Consider the following 20,410-nt stretch of genomic DNA (forward strand, 5'->3'; position numbering starts at 1 on the left):
ATTTATTGCTTATAATTAAAGAAAAAAAAAAAGATCATCGATTTGCATAAAATCCAAATTCCACTCTAGAAATATATTTTTGACCTTTCCAAAGTACAGTAAACATAACGGCTGAGGGTGGCAGCAGAGGGACAGTACGGCGTTGCTCAAACGGGCCGTTGGAGAGACGAGTCCTCAGTATGTACACCGGACTTCCTTCTTGATCTACACCGGCAGTCTGAGCGCTTCTGATCTGGAGCTCAAAACGACCTTCAGGTGGGAGGAAGGACGTTTGACCTAACTGCTGGAGACAGATCAGCAGCAGGTGGGGGACGGGTTTCTGGATCGGAGAACAATTTCCACCACTGGAATCTCCCGGCAGTCACATTCAGGAATAACAGGCGTGAATGCATAGATCAGTTGCAGTGACAGTAGGCTGACAAATACACACAAATAAAAAAATCTAATAAAAGCAGCATGTTGATGAAGCCCTGAAAACGAGATGGTTGTAGGTTTGAACACTTCCTGAGCCCTGACCTGTCCAGGTTTAGAATCACTACGCCGAACAACGAACACAAGCAGGAAAAGGTTTGAACCGACGCTCATGAAGACATTTCTCAGCTCCGTAGCTGTTAGTAGCCACTTAGTTTAAAGTCAAACATATGACAAATAGAGGCTTTTTTTTACATGGGAAAGCTAAGTTAATTCTACAGATGCACCAATCTACGACAGATTTCCAGAGCTAGGAAATAAAAACAGGAGCAGCTCATTATAACAAGAAATATTCACATCTTAAATGATATCAGATGTGAGAAACTCATCTAATCGAGACGTAAAATTGTAAACATGAATTTTTCTCTTTTTAAAAGGAGATATGATTTTTTTAACGAGATAAATCCCCACTATGGGGTGACGCTACGTGCTTCATGTCATAAGATGTTATAAAAATGTTGTTTTAAATTAGGTTTAACCAAAAACATTTAAACAAAATCAAACTCAATTGTAACTCTTGCTTTTAACCACGTCTGCACTGAAGTGAAACCTCTATAAGGAGAAATTCATTGAAACGACATTGAACTCCATTATTGAGAAATTTACTAGCTTTTGTATTTCAAACGGCTACTGTGCATTTTATGTAGTTTTAGAGAAATATAATACTTGATGTCCAATTAAGTACTTAAAGTTTTAACAACAAATGTTCTCTTTGTGAGAAGAGAAAATCAGTGGGTCTCTTGGTGCATCTCCAGTAATCTGCTTCCACACTCCAACACTGGCTAACACCTTTAAAAAAATACCAATAAAAACATTAAAAGATGCCACTGTTTCAAATCAAAGAGGGCTTTGAAGAACTTTCAAGTTTATCAACAAATATGTAATCAAGTGTCAGTTAACAAGACTGGTATACATATGAAAAATAATAATAATAAAGTACAAGAAGTTAAGATTAGATTCCACTCTGGGACTAAAGAGTCTGGTGTTCCCTCTCAGTGTGCTAGTTTGATCAGAAGGCTGCATCATCCTCTTCATCTTAAAAGTATTTAAAAAAAAACAACAAAAAAAACAACTCCTGAAGTGTTAAGAGGCCTTGCCCAGCATGTGGACGTTTCATCAGGAGGAGAGTTCTCCGTTCTGTCGGTACATTCAGCTCCTCGGATCGCGCGGCTGCTTCTCGTCTTCCAGTGAAGTCGTCATGCTGTGAAGATTCTGACACAAATCTTGTCCAGAGGTAAAAAGTCTAATAAACTGCCACTGCTCTCGCAGCTGAAACGCCTGCGAAGGTTTGACACGGAAAAGTTCTGTCGGATTTCCAATTTTTATCTCTACCTGACACCTCCAGCCTTAAACGTTAAAAACATAATGTCGAGCAGCAGGTTTCATTTGTTTGATTTAAAACAGAAGTCTCCTATCTAAAATATTAACTATATATATATATTTAAAAAGGAATACTTTTGTACACTCTAATAAAGCAAAAACTGACCATCTCATGTGGACTTGAGGTCAAAAGAAAAGAAAATCCGAACGTGAACTCTGGTGGTGCTCCTACAGTGCGCTTGCGTCAAACAAGACTCCCCGGATTTGAAGGGCCAGAGGTCGGCCGTCCCCACAGCAACCACAAAACCGCAAAACCCTCAAATATACACAGATTCCTGTCTGAAGGTGTACATTCACAATTGTGCAGAGAACCTACAGGTACAACTCCTGCTTACTGATTATTGATCTTAGAAACCCGCTGTACAGTTCTTCCAAACAATAAAATCAGAGATGAACAAAACCACGAGAAGAAAGCAGAGACTCCTTAAGAAATAAGTGGATCAGAACATTTAAGCCGAGACTCAAGTCTTCATTTTTGAGTTAAAAAAAAAATTCTTCCTATAAAGTAATAATAATTTAAAATTTTCCAACCCTCAGTGCAAAAATATCCAAAAGAAACTGAAAGGGAAGAAAGTGGAAGTCACATGACTTTACAAGAGTCGTCCCCATGGTAACCAGGTGTTTGTGAGGCACTGTGCTGAGGCTCTGTCTGCTGAGCCCGGGCAGCTCTCTGCCCCAGAGGAACGCTTCACTGCTGCCATACCTGTCGTAGTCATGACGACAGGAGGAACTCGTCATCATTGTCCTTCGTCTTCAGTCGGCATTATCAAGTGCTTCTGAAATGTTGGATGCTGCATACTTCATCCTGAAGCCTCCTGCAGCACACACACACACACACACACACACACACACACACACACACACACACACCCACACACACACACACAAGAAAACAGTATTATTTTCATGTAAAAGTTTTGACACATGTATAGAGCTAAATTGGGGCCATAAAGTCCACTCACAAAAACATATATTTTGAAGCTGAAAAAAAAAATCTATATTTCAATCTAAAAAAAAACAAACCTAAACTTAAACCAAGTTTTAACTTTTAGTTGAAAAATGTTTTTAAACTGAATTTATTACACAATCCAAAAAAATTGTTATACTTGTGTGGAAAGCTAATTTTCTAACTAAATCGGAAAAAAAACCTTTTTTTAAATTTACGTTTTTTGTCAAATTGAGTAAAAAGGATTTTTGAAAATGAGAAATTAAAAATGAGTTTTGAAGGTGATTTTTTTCAGTTTGAAAATGTTTTTTCTGTTTCTAAAATGTTACTCACATTGTAAAAAAAACAAACATTCACGTTCAAAAAATTTTTTTCTTCAATTTCAATTTTGTTTTAGTATCAAATATGTTTTTCCAATTTCAAGATTTTTTCAGTTTACAGTAAATTTTTGTTCTCAATTTTGTTTGTTTAAAAACTATTGACCCCAATGTAGTTCCATACACATACCTGATTCTTATTTGTGAAGAATCACAAATCACAATGATTCTTTACTTTAAGTTGATCAGTCCCATCAAATCCCAATAAAACGAGTGAAATGTGACAGAAATTCATGGACCGTTGCTCCTTCCTTACCCGGCTGGGTGGAGTCCATGCTGGGCTGGTTGCATTCCTGAGCAAAGTGTCCGTTCACTCCACAGTTGTGGCAGGACACTGTGCCGTTCTTCTTGTTGACTCCGCCGCCCCCCAGCACGGCAGCAGGCAGCATCCCCAGGTGACCCGGATAGACCGGCTGGTAGACACGCTGAGAGAACGATGCCGCTGGCGCCATCTGCTGCTGGAGGCTGTAGTTGGCGGCCGCCACTGCCACCTGGGCCTGGCTGCCCATCATGTGGGACGGGCCCTCCGCTTGGCTGTGGGGATGCAGGTAGGGGGACGGGAGGACAGGGGGTGGGGCGGCAGGGAAGAAAGGGGGCATAGTGGGGGGGCCGTTGGCCTGGTGGGGGGCCTGGGTCTGGGCGAGGTAGAGGAGGGACTGAGGAACGCTGAACATCTGCCTCGCTACTGCTGCCATCTGGTGGTGGAAGTAGAGGGGGGGCTGGCAGCTAGAGGAGCCCCCCACCACACTACCGCTGCCTCGGTTACCACAGTTGTTATGGCAACCGCAGGTCCCACATCCCACAGGGGGCTGCTGCTGCTGGAGGGGTGGCGTTTGCTGCTGCGGGGGCATCTGCTGCTGGGTTTGCTGTACAGCTACGGGGTTGCCAGGGGCAACGGGGCCACTTCCACCGGAAGCATTGCTGTTGCAGTAGGAAACTGAGTCATTCTGCGGCGTGCTGAGGCCGAGCGCTGGGCTGAGACTGGGCGGGGGCCCGGGAGAGTTAGAGGGGACGGCCGGAGAAACAGCCGCTCCAGGGGTCCCCAGGGTGGGCATCACAGAGGGGGGCACAGGAGCCACAGAGGCCAGGGCGTAGGGAGAGGGCATCCCAGATGGCAGGATACCATGCAGCTTGGGGTGGGGGGGCTCCATGTGGGGCAGGGGTGGGGCCAGGCCGGGCTCCTGGCAGGGCAGGGAGGGGGACGAGTACGCAGGTGGCCCCGGTGACATGGAGCCCAGCGCTCTGAGAGGGGCCTCCCCCTCACCGGGCCCTTGGCTGTGGGGCAGAGCCGTCTTAAACCTCTGGACCAGAGGCTGGACCCCCCCACCGACTGAGTGATGCAGGGCCAGTGGGGGGCCCCCGAAGGTCGTCAGCACCTCCCTCTTCTCCAGATCACCCACAATCCCTGGGGTGGGGACCACCGACAGCGGCCCTGCTGGGAGGGGGTTTCCATCTGGGGCCACAGGGTCAGGGGCCCCATTGGGGAGCAAGCAGGCCAGAGGGGGCAGGTAGGGGGGTGAGGCGAAGTCTGGGCCCTGCCGAGGGCCGTCTGCCAACCCAGCGGAGTCCGCCTGCCGCATGAAGAACAGGTCAGGGGCCACGCCCTTACTGCCTTCATCAGAGTGGCTGTCTGAGTCTGACAGAGACAATAACAGATATCAGTTAGAGATTAAACATGAATATGGATTATTGCTAATAATCACTTTCTGAAAATGTTGGAATGTTTCCAAAAACATTTAAAAATCTTGTTTTTTATTTCTTAAATGTTACAGAGGGAAGCTGTTTGCTCACAGTGCTATATATAAGCATAGAGATAAAAAGTGGAGTGGAAGGAAAACATACTTTTAAAATCAGTAGCATGTTCTTACTTTTTACTGATAATTTCAGAAGCTGCTGTGGTTTACGTGGAGCAGTGTGTGTTGGTGTGTGTGTGAGTGCATTTCACCTTTGTTGTTGTCGTCGTCGCTCTCCAGACTCTGGCGCCTCCTGTACTGGGGGCTGGAGGGAGAGCTGCAGCTCTCGGACGACGTTTCCCCAAATGTATCCGCATGAGAAGGTCCGACTGAAACAACATTGTCGTGTCAGTCACAACATTTCCCTCAGCAGCTTCCATCTTGTCATTCATTTGGGTTTTCCTGTTGCTCTGGCAACTTCTGTAGTTCCTCACCTTTCCTCTGCGGCGACAGGGCCGGTAACAAAGTGCCATTAGTCAGAAAGGCGGCGCCTCTGCCCTTCACACTCACTTTGTCCCTGCAGACAGAAAACATTCCAGAACATCAGCTGGACCTGAAACATCTCTACACTGGGATTACTGCTAAAGCTAGCACTAGAGAACAAAAGTGGGTGTGAAGTTTCTACAGAATATAAGGACTGCAAACATCCACTCTATAGTTGAAGATACTTTTAAGACAGCTTTTTATGTCTCTGCTAACAGTGGAGATAGTTCAATTTGATTGTCTTTCACTCGGTAACAGCGTGCACAATGAAGAGTGTTTTTCTCGGCCTAGTAAGGTAAAAAAGGTGAGATATTTTATGGCCAGACAAGCTGAAAATCAACTGATTAGGGTTAAGAGGTCTCTCAGTTCTCCTGCTGTGTGCTAGTAGCCACATTTACGTCCAATTGTCGTGCACATTTTTAGTTAACCTTTGAAATGCTGCAAATAAGAAAAATAAAGTGAATTCAGTGCATTGCCATATACTGGTTTGGAGCAAATTTACCAGACTCTGCAAAGATTAATTTTGTCAGATTGTGATGTTTACGCAAAGGTGTAATAACAGGAAATAGGGGCTGCTGACTGGCATGGACCACAGTGAGGTTTGGACTCTGATATTTTTCTGAATCTTGTGCCTCTCGTAAGGCACAGACCCTCCAGTGGATGGAGGTATTCGCTACAAAGAAGTTTGTTCCACAAATCTTTTTCCATCCTGATTATTACATCCAAGCATGATGTCAAAATCTGACAAAACCTTTATGTAGGCCGGCTGACTCACTCTAAACCAGCAGATAAAAACACGCCCCCCCCCTTTTTTTACATTTCAAAAGTTACTCAAAATTCACATGACAACATAGCTACTGTGTGACATAAATTTGCTGCCCCGTATTTGTTCACATTGAAAGGACGAGCAGAAGGAAAACACCCACAATGCTTTTTTTTTCTTTTAGGAAAAGTGCTCCATATTCTTTTATTTGGATACATATGTATCATAAATCACTGAAATTGTGTTAATAATGTGATGAGAAATGCTTTTATTCTTTGGTTTTGCATTTTTGTCCCTTTACAGTTCCCAAAGGAAACACATTATGGCCCCTATGAGTGCAGCTGTAAACTAGGCGTCAGTCAGGTCCAAGGCTCATGTGTTAAAGCCTTCAGACGGCTCCCCCTAGTGGTTCACTAATTTCTACGCAGTTTTGTTCCAGTCTACCTGGCGTTTTGGGTTTTCTTTCCCTTTTCTGCAGCACCTACCTGTCTCCGGGCAAAAATCTGCTCTTGCTTTTAGATGCTGGGTGGCTCCTTCTGTCAGGATCCAGGTGCTAGAAGGAAGGTCAGAGGTCAGAATGAAGAGGCATACGGCATGTAGCATGAGAAGACAACAAATGAATGTGGGATGGCGTCCAGCAGCTCCATGGTGGATGTTCTCCATCAGCAACATCTCTCTCACACATCCCGTTCACGTGGCAACCCCACACACACACACTGCTGTGTCATTCCTAGCCTTACCAAATCCCTCCACATGTCCGCCGCCTGCAATCATTAACCCGTCTTCATGTTTAGCTCCGTGAAGGCAGAGTAAATCATTACAGCAGCTTCATGTGACAGCCAATCAGGAAGCAGCTCCTGGGCGGTCCTCCACAGCACAGGCAGCTTTCCTGATTCTGCTTTAAACTGCAACAACTCGGCTCAACAACGCTTTACGTATCCCGAAGAAAAATGTAAATGTTCTCATATCGTCCGAGTTTCTTCAGAGCAGTTGTGGACGGTAGCTTGGCTCTCATGACCTTCATGACACGCCAACAGCTCAATATCAGGACAGCAGAGATTATATTCTACAGCAACCCGTCCTGGATGACATCATCAGTTGCTGAGAAGCTCTGCTAATCCAGCTCATTAGCTTTAGCTGCCCCTCTTTAAGCCTCTGTCTGGCCGTTTGGTTAGAAAGATGTTGGAGTAGGGGAGCTGAACTTCCTCCTCCTCCCTTTGCATCCATGAAGCCTGTGTTTCTATTTCTCTGGGATTTGGGGTCAAAGTTCAGGTATTATTTGAGCTTTTGAGATTCTGATCAGTTGTTCCCAGTTGTAAAAAAATAAAAAATAAAACAACAAAAAGGGAACTACCTTGTTGTCATGATTACACATAACTGCCTGAAAGTGACACAATAAGAGTAAAATCCTTCCAGCTGCACGGTGTCCAGAACCAGAGAATAACTGACCAACAAAGCAGCAAAATGAGCAAAAGAACAAATCAGAAATAATAAATCAGAGCCATCATCAGTGAAATCACATGAAGGATTAAATTAGCTGAAAGTGAAGCAGAGGTCTTCCCATCCTGCTGAACTAAAACACCGAGGGATAGGTGGAAATTTATCGTATCGTTTATAGCGAAAACTTTCTTATGACAAGAATTTTGATTTATCATCACAATAAATTTCAGTTATTGCTGGTAATTTAAAAAAGCAAAACTGACAGTATGGTTGGAAATTTTATTTTTGCTATTTTCTAAATTGCTTTTCCACAAGACTATCAATACATATTAATAAATTTGAAAATATGATTAAATGCAGTTAATGTGCAGCTTAACGATATAAATCAGACTTTTTTAAGCAAGTGGCGTTCTGAAGAGGCCTGTTTCAAATTTTAATGTTTTTCAGGAACAATATTTGTGTTTGTGGGGCTTTGAATGCTGACACAGCAACACAGATACATAAAATATAAATAATAAACAGATTTTTTCTGATTTGTGGTGCTATTACCACCACAAAATATTGCAATAAAATTCCAGCTCCATATTGTCCAGCCACACGCTGGTATAACATGAAATAATCAGCAAATAGAAAGCAGGGTTTCCCCCAGAAAACTTGCTGGTTGAGGCGCCGAGGCGGTCCACCGTGTTTTTGTAATAAAAGATGTTAAGTAGACAGGAAATGTAAAAATATTGCTGGGTAATTATATGTTACGGGAAAATGCCAGTGAAAGGCTATTTAAACCCACAACTAGACTTAAAAACAAAAAATACAATTAAATTGAATATCAATTATTTGAACTTCTGTTTAATCCAAATTAAGTTAACGGCTCCACCTGGCCCCTAGGCTTCAGGGGCCCATGAATGCTAATTTTTTAACTCAGACCACAGATACATAAGTGTAACATTTGTTTATTGAGATGATCAGAAGCACCAGAGGTGCGATTAGTCCGGTTTTATATGCATAAACTATAAACCTATCTTCTATAAACATATCTTTTAACTTAATAAATCTGCTCCGAAAGTGAAATGCTCAGAGCAACAGCTTGCAATACGACTTAAAAAAAAAAAAAAGCTTTTTTTTTTTCTTTTTTCCTAAAAACATAGGCAAACATAAAACTTGTGTTAAACATAGCCTGGCAGTGGGGCTAGTAAAGCATGGCGGGGCGCCAGGCCTATAATACACTGGGGAAAACCCTGGAAAATGAACCAAGAAAAAAAGTGAAAACTGATTTCATCGGTGATAATATGTGACATCAAGATAATAAGGAAAAACCTTTACAGTGTGAACGCTGGTTTAGACTTTTACTGACATCTACGCATCAACAGCTACTATGCCACACTAACAGGGATTTATCAATGAAAGGTTGCTTTGTTTCCTGTTGTCCTACCTGCTCAGCCTCCTGGCTGCTCCTCGCCGCGCTGCTCTTCTTCCTCCTGTCTGCGGGCCCGTTGAGCTCTGCTGCGTGGCCCCCCCTCCATGTGTCCGCCTGGGGGCTTTTGGCCCGTGACAATCTGGCACAGAAGAAGAATTGTTACTGCGTGCATCCAGAAAGTCATTCTGACGAGCGAAAAGGCCGTCCTACTCACAGCTGACATGGATTCTTAGACGCGTGTTTCTTCTTGTGTCCCTGAACATATGAGTCTGCGCAGAGAGTATATTAATAAACACACCAACATTCATATTCATACAGTTTATAATCTGCCTTACACTCACTGATCTCACTGAATTCTGCTGGGATTTTGCGCTACACAGATAAACCTTAAACATGTCCACTGGTCTAGAGTAGAGGGCATTCCAGAGTTAGAATGGCCCAGTCAAAGTCTGGACCTAAATGAGATTGCAGATTTGTGACTGGAAAAACAGTTTTGGAGGCCTGTTTGACCTATAACCTCATCTACGTCAGTGTTAGCAGTTGGAACCGCTGTTGCTGCGGCGACGCTGACCAGAGGTCAGCAACGACGGGCGGCAAATATGGCCTTGAAATATGATGACAGGACCTGTCCAAAAATAAACCCACCACCCCAGCCCCCACCACCGTGACTGTGCTCAGCATGAAGGACAGGCTTCTGGGCAGCAGCTTTAAGATTGCCATCTAACCTGCAGGTTCCCTCCTTACTGTCACAAACAGAAACAATCAGCGCTCCTCCCACCTTCATCCTGACTGGAGGCGTCAGAGCAGTCTGGCTGGTACGTCGTCCCAGGATGTAAGGTACCTGTTGGAAGACAGAAAATCATCAAAAACAAGTCATGGCTGGTTCTAGAGCGGCAGCAGCAGTTCATCACACATTTGAATCATAGAAAAATTTAGCTGAAAGCTGTTCAATTCTGCATCACTGAGTTGGGAATAGTAAGAAGGTTCAATAGAAAAGCGTCAGGCTGGACAGTAAATCAGTAACAAATGGAAAAAAAGGAGGAGATTCAGTGTAGTCCACGTTTCAACATTTAAAGTGCCTAGTTAAAGCCTTTACTCAGCGTTCGTCAAAGGTTCCCACTCACATCTGCAGGCCGGTCTGGAGGAGCTGAAGAAGCTGCAGATCTTCCTGGTCTGCCTGAAGAGAGGCGGGGCAGACAGAAACCTTTCCCTGCAGGCGGACACAGAAGCTGTTATGATGTCAGAACTGAACTGCTTTAAATTCATGTATCTGGATTTAAACAGTTCAGGGAGGCAGCTGGAGACACCAGGGAAAATGTTTGTCCATCATAATGAATGAAATATTCAACAATAATATCAGAGTGTGACGTTTTGCTGACATGTGGCAGCTTTCACTTAAACATATCACAGCAAGAAGAAATACATTTTAAAGAGGAGATAAAGAATTGTTTTTCTGGTTTCATTCACAAAACATCAATTGTAAACATTTTTGTTTTAAAAAATGATGTAAATACTGTCATCCCTCTCCAGGGTGGGTATTTCATTATATTGTTTATCATTTATTGGGATAAATTTCTTTTCACGATAAGAATTTTGATTTTGCATCACAATAAATTCAAAATTATCTTAATCAAATAAAATTTTTTAAAAAATGTCTGCATTGTCAGCTGTTTGCCCCACTATTTTCTCCGTGAGAGCAGCAGTAAATACCAACAAGTTTGAAAATATGATTAAATGCAGTGACTGCGTCACTTTTATTGTTATCACACTAGCACAATAAAAAACAAAAACTGTGATAAAACTGTAAGTGCATTTCATCCAAACCTCTCTAGTTTCCTACTGTGAGAATCTTCTACCAGCATGAAGCCAACAAACTCTAGAGTTAAAACCAGAGGGAAAAGTAGGAGAGGTGTGAGAGGAGGAGGAGGAGGAGGAGGAGGAGGAGGAGGAGGAGGAGGAGGAGGAGGAGGAGGAGGAGGAGGAGGAGGAGGAGGAGGAGGAGGAGGAAGTCAGGCTGGTTTCATTTTCCAAAGTTTCACTTCAAAGGAAATGAAAGCTACAGACAGGAGGACATGAGGACAGGAGGAAGAGCTGAAAGAGCTGGAAACCAAAACCTACAGGGTCCTGAAACCAGCAGCTCCAGCTCATCCAGCTGTCTGCAGCCATGTCCCACTTCACCATGACTTCCAGTGGTCCCAGTCTGATTCAGGAGCCTCCACCTGAATCATCCTGACAGACCGCAAACAGCCTCAGCGCGATCACATCGACCCTTTTATCAGGTCTTTACCAGGCCTGCACCAATTGCACCTTTCTTTAAGAAGCATAACAGTTCTGTCAATACTAATGTTTTTTTGTTGACAAATTCTCTAAGTTGGTGACAGTGGCTGATTTTCAGACCTTTTCAGAGGTAAATAAATAAATAACAGAAAAAAACGATGGGTATGATCGGTTTCACATACAAATATCGCCAAACTCCCAGTATTAAGGAAAACAGAACAGATTGATCGGTACACCCCTAGTTTCCAATAACGCCATATGAAGAACAGAAAAAAAAAAATTATTGTGTATAATTATACTGATACTTTCTATTATTTATTTATTTTATTATTATTGGAGCCTTTCAACAAAATTTGGCTCAATATGTACATTTTAAATGAACAGCTAAATGACAGTAAAATTTGTCTATGTCTAAAAAAAGTGAAACAATGTTCCTTCTGCATTGCTTTGGCTGTAACCACCGTTGCCAAGTCTGCTTGTTATCAGTGACTTTGGGCTTGTTTTTTTCTAAAGTCACCTACAGATTAAACAGCTTGCAGGTTGTTTTTTTTGGGCTTATTTTTAAATGTGAAGTTTCTTATTTGGGCTTGACTTTCCTTCTGAAAAAAGATTATAGCATGCTCCCCACAATAGAGCAAACACTAGTGGTATGTAGTTTGCAGTGGTGCAGGGTAGTATGCAGGTACGTGCTGTAAAAAACACTTTTAAATGTTTTTGCTTTACATTGTCATCAGTTGGGGATTTTTTGGGCTTGTTTTCATAGAACTGGTTGCTTGATTCTCACATGATCTGGTAACACGAGTTCTAAATGCGGGATATAACACATGACAATGTGAATTGAGACAGGATGTAAAAAAACAGTAGAACGAATGTAGAATGTCGTCCTAAACAAACCGATCACAAGGCTAAAACTGGCCTGTGTCTGTGTGCGCTGAGCTAGCTGCTAGCTAGCCGTTACCTGAGGTTCTTCTCCACCTCCCTGCTCTCGTACTGGTCCCCCTGGTTCAGGAGCCTTAGGATGCTTTTCTCAAAAGAGTCCGTGCACTGATCCTTTGGAAGCTGGACAGAAACAATCACACAAAATGATCTCTGATTGTTTGATCTGACGTCAAGTTCTAGGAGCAGAGTGCTCACCTTCAGCAGGAAGTTCTCCAGTTCCTGGTGGGTTTTGGTCACACTGCTGGAGGAAGAGTCTGACCACTTCACCTGGAAGCCAGCAGACAGAACTCTGTCATCCATGCAGGACAACAACAAACACTGGTTCTGGTCGCAAAAAGCACTGGTGACAACGCTGATCCAAATCCAGATTTTTCTGCCCATATCCGACCCATAGCTGACTTTTTCACCACAGTCGGAATGGCCCAATTCCAATATTAATAAATTCATGCCACAAAATCATAGCCAAATCCCACATTACACATGAACCAATCAGAGCACTTCCTGGAACTCTAGGTGCCATGATTTACCTCAAAGCTGTATTCCTTATCTGTTGCCGTCCGAGAGATCCCCCTGAGCACGATCCTCTCAATGTGAACGGCTGCAAAAGGACAAAAAAAAATTACTTCTCCTCTAATATGCATTTAGAAAATTGTTCCTGACATCTGGAGGAATTTAAACATCCCATCCTTCCCCGTTTCTTTTACCTTCTCTCTGTGTTGTCCAGCGACCGGAGCGCCGGCTCTGGCAGGGGGGATGGGAGGCTGGACACTCTCCAAAGTCCTGCACTGAGGAGGCCGTGAAGTCCAGCTGCTGGCCCAGCATCTCCTGGGGAACATGAACAGCTCAGTCAGTGCATCAAATCAAACGGACATGTTAAGTTCAGTTCTAGTCATTCTCCTGCAACTGATTAAAAATAAAAGCAGGACAGGATTCTTTTGATGTTATTTCCCTAAAAATAAACTGGGAATACTGATATCATATCTCAACTTGAGATGCAACATAGAATCAGGAACAGATTAAAATGTGCCACTGACCAGCCCTGACCAGAGATTGGACAGTCAAAAACTACAAATCCAGTCTCTTTTCCAGTCAGTAAATGCACCAAAACAGAACAGCTACAGGTTTCGCTGATGACAATACTCTTCAGTGTGGAAGTTATTGAGTGAGGACCACTCAGTTAGCTGTTTACAATTTCAGTAAAGTGTTTCCAACAGCGGTGCAGTTTTCTGACTGACTCCGATTTTTTATAACACGAAAAGTCTTAAGTAACACAGACAGAAGTCACCAGATTTGTCGCTGGTCACTTTTTTGACAGAAAAAATTTTTCAAAAAATTTCATTGATTTTGTCTGTACTGGATTTTGTCTACTAACTGTAGCAAAAAAGTTGGGGGGACTACTGTTTACCGCACACGATTTCAATTAGTCTGACATGCAGAGTTCAATTAAAAGACAAATTTATGAGTTGCTATGAACACGTAGCAGCAAGCCAGGAATTTCTCCTCTTAAATATTAAGTTGAACATCTGCTAGAGGCTGAGGTCATGACTTCATAAGGCATTTCTGGTGCCTGGATCTAATCTGAGCATGAAGTTGTCCTTATCTTGACTGGCAGGTGTCTTTTTCTGCCTCAAATAGCTTTCCACTTCCTTATCTCCCTCCACCCAGCACCAGCCCCCCATTCTCCACATGTGGATCTCTGGCTACCAGACAACAATACTGCAAATGATCTAGTAAGATTTCTCTTTAGTCAATTACAGTATCTCTTTGTACAATGTGTGTGGCAAAACTAAGAGCATCCTCTTATTAAATGGATGGGAGAACTAATTTAAGTAGCACAATGTTGAAGTAGTACACTGTTGGGGTTAAGGAGAGGAAAAGCATATGAGTTTTTGTTAATTTGAGAAATTAAACAGCAGCATGACTTCAGTTTCCAAAGCAGCTTCTGACTGAACAACAACATATCTGGTATTACGGCCTTAGGATAGACGGGTAAAGTCCAGATGTTCAGCCATAAAACACGGTGCAATGTTTGGTAAATGAAAATAAGTCAAATAGTGATTTATTTTTAATAAATGTCAGTTAGTTTATGTAATGAATCTGTAAGAGAAGCATCAACTAATATAAAGCACCAATCAGCAAGAATATGTTGTTTCTTGTTTTTACAACTGTAATCCTTTAAAAAATATATATTTTATTGTTTTGAATTGTACTTTCTTTATTCGATGACTATATATAAAACACACTTATATTTCTTTAATGGAATCAATAAACAAATACAACTTTTGCCATAAGCCTTCCAAATTTTGGCTTAAGACTTAGACTTAGACTGACTTTATTGTCATTTTGCATGCACAGGGTGTATACAGAACGAAATTTCGTTGCATACGGCTCAGGACAATGTTTTGAGGTTCCAATGTTGTGAGGTTACTCCAAAATAAAATAAAGTAAGTAAGGTCCATGTATGTTGTGAAAAAATAAGCCTTATTTTATTTGTTTACATATATATAATTATAATTTACTTCCGGCCCTCCTTAGCTTAGCACCATCTGTCCAGCCTGAGCTGCTTTTAGCTGCTTTCGGCTGGCTAACGTGTTAGCTAACTCGGTTAGCATCATTAGCTGTACCAGTATAAACAGCTATGCTAAAGCTAAACTACGATGTTGAAAGAGCTTTCAGCTTACTCGGTGACTACAGAATTCACCGCTAGACTGGGGTCCTTTTTAAAAACTAGTTATATATTTAAGTTTTGTATTTACAATTTTAAATTTAACATCTTTAGTGGGTTTTCCTCGGCTAGCATGAAAAAACCCCACCACTATAGGAACAAGAAAAGGCCCCGATATCAGCAAGCTGTTTATTACCGTCGACTGGGCGTTTATCCTGAGCTGCCTCTGTCGCTTTTCCTCCTCCAAGGAAAGCTCGATTTTGTCCAGTTGTCCCCGGATAACTTCCCGTTGGTGAAAATGGAAAGCTGGGTGTAGCGAGGCCATGGTATAGAGCAGAGCCAACTGCTCCAGAGCCCCTGCCGTTGCTTCGTCCCGGTTCTGCTCACACACAGAACCGTCCTGGCACGGTGGATAGAACGGGTGGAGGTGATGCTGAGGGTCCCTGAAAGGAGGCAGAGAGTAGTCATAGTTCCTATACGACAAGGCCAAGTCCACGCTGCTGAGTATCCGAGAGAGTATTCCAGCACATTCCCTCCTGTCAGAGCCGAGCAGGGACAGGCAGACGATGAGTTTGGACCGAATCACCGGGTCGACCACGTCCGTTAAAGCTCCCAAATCGTTTGGGTTATTCGCCCTGCACTCAAAGTCCCGTAAAACGTGGTAATCTTTTCTAGCGAGGTCCTCCAGGTATGATCCCAGAAAGCGGAGCTCCAGGGGTTGGCACATATGCAGCAGCCCGCACATAAACTCGATCCGCTTGGCGGGGTTCAGATGGTGGCCGAACCACTCGAACACGCTCTCTCTGTCCAAAAGCGATGAGTGGACGCGGGGTCTTGGCGGCTCCTGCAGCCTCTCGTACACCGAAGGAGAAGATGCCGCCCTGGGGATATGCTGCCTTTCGGATGGATCCAACGAATCGCCCTCCGCCGTCTCGTCGCCTCCTTTCTCGCCAGTTTTCATCGGTAGCTTCATTGTTATCATTATCAGCGATAAAGGAGAGACTTCAGAGTGTAAACAAAATAACCATATGCATTATAGAGCAATACCACCGTTTAGTAACACTAACGCGACTATGTTTTTACTGTTAGCTAATCATCAGACACTGCCACAGCACTCAGTCCTTTTTTTTTTCCAGAGTTGCCTTCTTCTTCGACTCATAATTTCCGGGAGGGTGCTTCAGTCTTCTCAGTGACTGCTGCCACCTGTTGGATTTAGTCCAGACAACACCAATTAAAATACTACGGGAAGATTCTAGTTACAAGAGTTTCTTGTGAAAGTATCCCTTTTTAACTTTTGCACAATTTGTCACATTGCAACTACAAAAACGTGCCTTTTTCCTACAAATGAAAAATTACATATCTTTACTGGAATTATCCTAAATAAAACTGCTATGAATTATCTTCAGAGGTCAGAAATGATTAACTTGTTTGTAATTTCTTCTAAAGAGAATCTAACTTCGAACATACATTTCAAACAAATCATACAAGTGTAAAACGGTAATTTAAAAACAGTACATCTCTTCACGTTACAATGCCAAGAAGAATAATTTATTCACTTGGCATTGTAACGTGAGGCGATTGTGACGCCCTTGGAGAGTGTATCATTAATGTGTATAATGGCGAGAATGACAAATATAGACTGACTTCCTTTGTGTGTCAGGTGGGGAAGAAAAAAATTATATCAGTGTTCAAACAATAAAAGAGAAGGAACACAAAATCTATATCCAGATTACAGATTGGTAATACAGGATTAAACGACACATCATTTACATTAGTGAAAGATAGCACAAGGAAATGGGTTTTTCAGGAAGTGACAATGGAGCATGCTCTATTGTTCTCCACCAAGTACGCCACTGAGAGAAGGGTAGATAATTGTCAGGGCAACAAATTGCGATGGAAATACTGATCTCACTCTGATGAAGAGGGAGATGACCATCCATCCATCTGTCCATCCAGGACTTGTAAAAGTCTAGGGTCAGGAAAAGGGCAGCTCACATCTATGGTGTGACCGCTCAAAAAACTAAGTCAGATTCCTTGTTTATGCAGAAAATCTTGGCCAGGAGAATATTAGTGGAAAAACACCATCACAAAGTCCAAGAAACACATGTCGAGAATAAAAATGTGGAGACATTTAAACAGAAGTTAGGTTATAAAAAAAGAAGATCTGAATGGTTAAGCATCTCACAGAGCTCTGCTAAATCCATCACATGAAAACAGAAAAAGTTTAAGACAGCTGCAAGTTAAGCATGGTTCTGGAAGCGTTTTAACTGAATAGGGGTGGTAGTCAGAATTTAATGAAAAGATGATTCTATAAACAATTTTCTCAACACTTATAGTTTTTATTTGTTAAGATTTAGGAAAACATGTAGTTTGCGCTAACAAAGTCTGAAAAAGTTCATTGGGTACGAAGTGATAATTATGCTATCATAAATAAGATGGAGTCGGATTGTAGGCAAGTTAAATGTGTGCACGAGAACCTAGCCTTTGTTTTGTTCATGGAAACTTACTGAAACTCATGGATGTCATTTATTGTAGTCAATGCCGCCCTCTAGTGGAAACTTGTGTTAATTAAAAGTAAAATCAAGCCAAAAATACAAAAATAATGAATACCACCACCTTCTTAAAATATGGCCTAACCCCCCTCTCCCCCCCCAAAATCACTTTTTTGCTATATGTAATATTTGAGGGGGAAAAAAATCACTTTTGCCATAAAATGACCAAAGACATTATTTTGGGAAGGAGACAATATGCAACTTTTGGTACAGTAAACATGAAGAAACATGAACAATGTGAAGCACATTCAGTGTATTAGATTCTAATTCCGTGGACAGTTCTCACTCTCGTCTCAAAACTGAGAGATTAAGAGCATTGGGTCTTGTTCATATACTGTACATCCCCAAATTGAATTAGAGGAGAGATTGATTTTACCACTATGCTCCAATAGGGGGCAGTGACACACCAGGTCTCCTCCACGGTGCATGATTTTGTCTTTCAAAGCTTTTCATTTATTTAGAAAGTATTTCACAGAATACACAATTTGCTTCTACATCCTGCCAAGTGTATGCTTCATGTTGACTTTTTAAACCATCTTCACTGTTATTACACAGAAATACATTGAATGCACTGTTATTACACTGAAATACAAGGCTCAGAAGACCTATATATATACAGTATATATATAAAATAACAGAATGAGACTGATTCATAACTTCATAACATGAAGTTTTAGAATTAGCAGGTTTCTGCATAATGAGAATTGTACTGTTTATAAAAGATGTGTTCCATAGAAAGTACATCCTTAAGTATCTTCACTTCATACATCAGCATATTAGGGTTGCACGAAACCCTGGGTAGCTTCTTGTCACCACTCAATTTCCACTGATGTGAGGCCTGTCTGCAGAGATAACACATCGAGGAGGGAGTACCAGACATTCTTTTCCCCATTGACATTGCGACTCCTTAAGAGAGATTCCAAGGTGTTTCCAGGCCAATACACCTGGGGATGGGTTCTTCCAATGGGTTCTGGAGTAGCTCTTGGATTTTTAGCCCAGAAGTTCTATAAATGTCCTTGAAATTCTGTCCATGAACACCATAAACAGGATAGGTACAGGACGTTTCCCCAGTGCATAGTCCAAAAGAATTGTGTTCGACACACTGAAGCCAGAACACTTGGTTTGGTGATACCAGATGGCCCTGTAAAAACAACACTGGCACTCAACACAATGCCACTAAAAACACAATTGCAAGTCTTTTCCACATCCATAAAATATATGGAGCAGACAATCAGACTTCCATAACTCCCCTCAACTATTTTGCAAGGGTAAAGACCTGTTACGGTGTTCCAAGACCTGGGGAAAATCCAGAGGCTGTTCCTCCTGAATCTGATGGTCAGCAGTCACGCAGAGCCCTGGATAAAAGTTGACCTTGGAAAAGAGGCCGAAAAGTGTGGGAGGAAAACAGGTATTGCTTATTGTTGCTACGGACAATCAGAGCAACAGACTCAACAGACAGCAGTTAGACTCTCCTTTGCCTCAACACAAGGGATCTACTGCAGGATCAGCTCTTGCAACATTCAGGTAGCAAAAGTGTAATTTTTAAAAAAATTTCTGCAACAGGTTGCTTCTTTGTAATCAGTAAGTGTGACATTCACTATGATCCAGCATGTAGTGCTGATTCTTTTTCATCTCTTGCCATAGAGTTTATGAACCCTGTAATTTACTTCCGCCCCTGAGCAGCTGCAGAGAAAAGACTCTAAACCACACGACTGACACATGCCATCACACAACTCCTGCTAAATCAGTTAACTCCTCACACATGATCCTGTTATCTCTATAGAGAAGCTCAGACTGACTATCTGCTGCTCATTTCTTATCCAGCTGATGATTGAAAAATTTTAACAACCTCTTCCATCTCTCCTCCACACTCCACATTGAGAACTATTCTGATTCTGTCATTTTCACACTGTGGTTTCTCCACATGTCCCATGTGAGAGTGCGCAGGTTTCCACATTGGATCCACACTGGTCTATGTTGTGTCACTTTGTGCGGTGGAGTCGGCCACAGTTTACAAAGGCGGCCCTGACACTCCCACCAGCTCCCTCTGCCAACCAGAGAGGGCTGCCACTGGCGAGTCAGGACTCCTCTCTTTTCACCTTCTGCTTCAACAGTGGCATTCATCACTGACTTCCAGCAGCTGGAAGAGAGAAGGTAAGGCCCCGTGATTATGTTGGTGTATTATGTTGTGGACTCCATGCAATGGATGTCTTTCCAATCAGCTTTTAGAAACATGTTTGAGTATGGTGGTGCTTCGATGAACTCCTCAAATGTGTCATTTTTGTCTTCTTTCGAATGAGATATTTCTACGTTCAGAGTTTATGTTCGGCCATAGGATTCCAGCAACCAGGACAACAGGACAAGCTAAATATACTGTGTACCAGAGTGCATGAAGCGCTGTGATTATGGGTCAGAGAAGTCTTTGACTTTTGGAGAAAAAGGCAACGATTTCTGTCTGTGTCTTTTGGCACTCAAAATCTATCCTGGTAGTTGAGTCTGTTTCCTGAAATAACGTCTAATTACAGCGTGAACATGTGCAGAAACGATGGAGAAGTCTCCAGGAATACTTTCTAACATGGTCATTGGATAAGGAAGAGTCTGTTCATATGCATATGTCTTCTCTCATCCTCATATGTGTACAGTTATCAGTCATTCAGTGGTTTTTGGGGATCTTCTTGAGACATCCACTGTGTCTTTGTAATGATACCTGTGTAAACTGTGGCAAACTGGGCAAGAGTGTAGAAACACAGGGCTGAATGTTGGTTTCATTTTGGCAGGGAGTCGGACATTTGTCATATATGTGTATATACATTCAGGGCATTGTGAAAGTATTGACACCCTACCCTTTGTTTTCTACAATGTTGCAATTACAAACCTTCAATGTATTTTCCTATAAGTTCATTTGTTAAACCAACATGTAATGAAATGGGAGGCAAGTTTTGTGTAGTATGGATTTCTATTCTCAATCCT

General features: G+C 42.3%; 2 protein-coding genes across 3 annotated transcripts in view; one reads left to right on the forward strand and one right to left on the reverse strand.

Moving 5' to 3' along the window:
* Window positions 1-20: 20 nt before the first annotated feature.
* Window positions 21-16,031, reverse strand: zcchc2 (zinc finger CCHC-type containing 2). Of its 2 annotated transcripts, none has more exons than XM_023325971.1 (14): window positions 15,085-16,031; window positions 12,928-13,045; window positions 12,751-12,821; window positions 12,419-12,490; window positions 12,243-12,343; window positions 10,132-10,217; window positions 9,786-9,848; window positions 9,222-9,276; window positions 9,023-9,146; window positions 6,639-6,706; window positions 5,342-5,424; window positions 5,120-5,236; window positions 3,431-4,810; window positions 21-2,666 (listed from the first exon to the last, which is right to left on the reverse strand). In XM_023325971.1, exons 1-14 carry the CDS (start codon window positions 15,868-15,870, stop codon window positions 2,605-2,607), a joined length of 3,186 nt encoding a protein of 1,061 aa, XP_023181739.1. In that variant the 5' UTR covers window positions 15,871-16,031; the 3' UTR covers window positions 21-2,604. The 2 variants fall into 2 exon arrangements, with proteins under 2 accessions (XP_023181739.1, XP_014326455.2); XM_014470969.2 differs by having other exon boundaries at window positions 12,928-13,048.
* A 3,441-nt stretch (window positions 16,032-19,472) lies between these two features.
* LOC102234408 (collagen alpha-1(XXI) chain-like) overlaps window positions 19,473-20,410 on the forward strand; it is a 57,630-nt gene continuing 56,692 nt past the window's right edge. Inside the window, exon 1 of the mRNA XM_023325932.1 lies at window positions 19,473-19,594. The gene's annotated coding sequence lies outside the window, so the exon portion shown is untranslated. The remainder of the gene's footprint in view (window positions 19,595-20,410) is intronic.

This window comes from Xiphophorus maculatus, chromosome 21 (assembly GCF_002775205.1).
Source record: "Xiphophorus maculatus strain JP 163 A chromosome 21, X_maculatus-5.0-male, whole genome shotgun sequence".
NCBI classification, from domain to species: domain Eukaryota; kingdom Metazoa; phylum Chordata; class Actinopteri; order Cyprinodontiformes; family Poeciliidae; genus Xiphophorus; species Xiphophorus maculatus.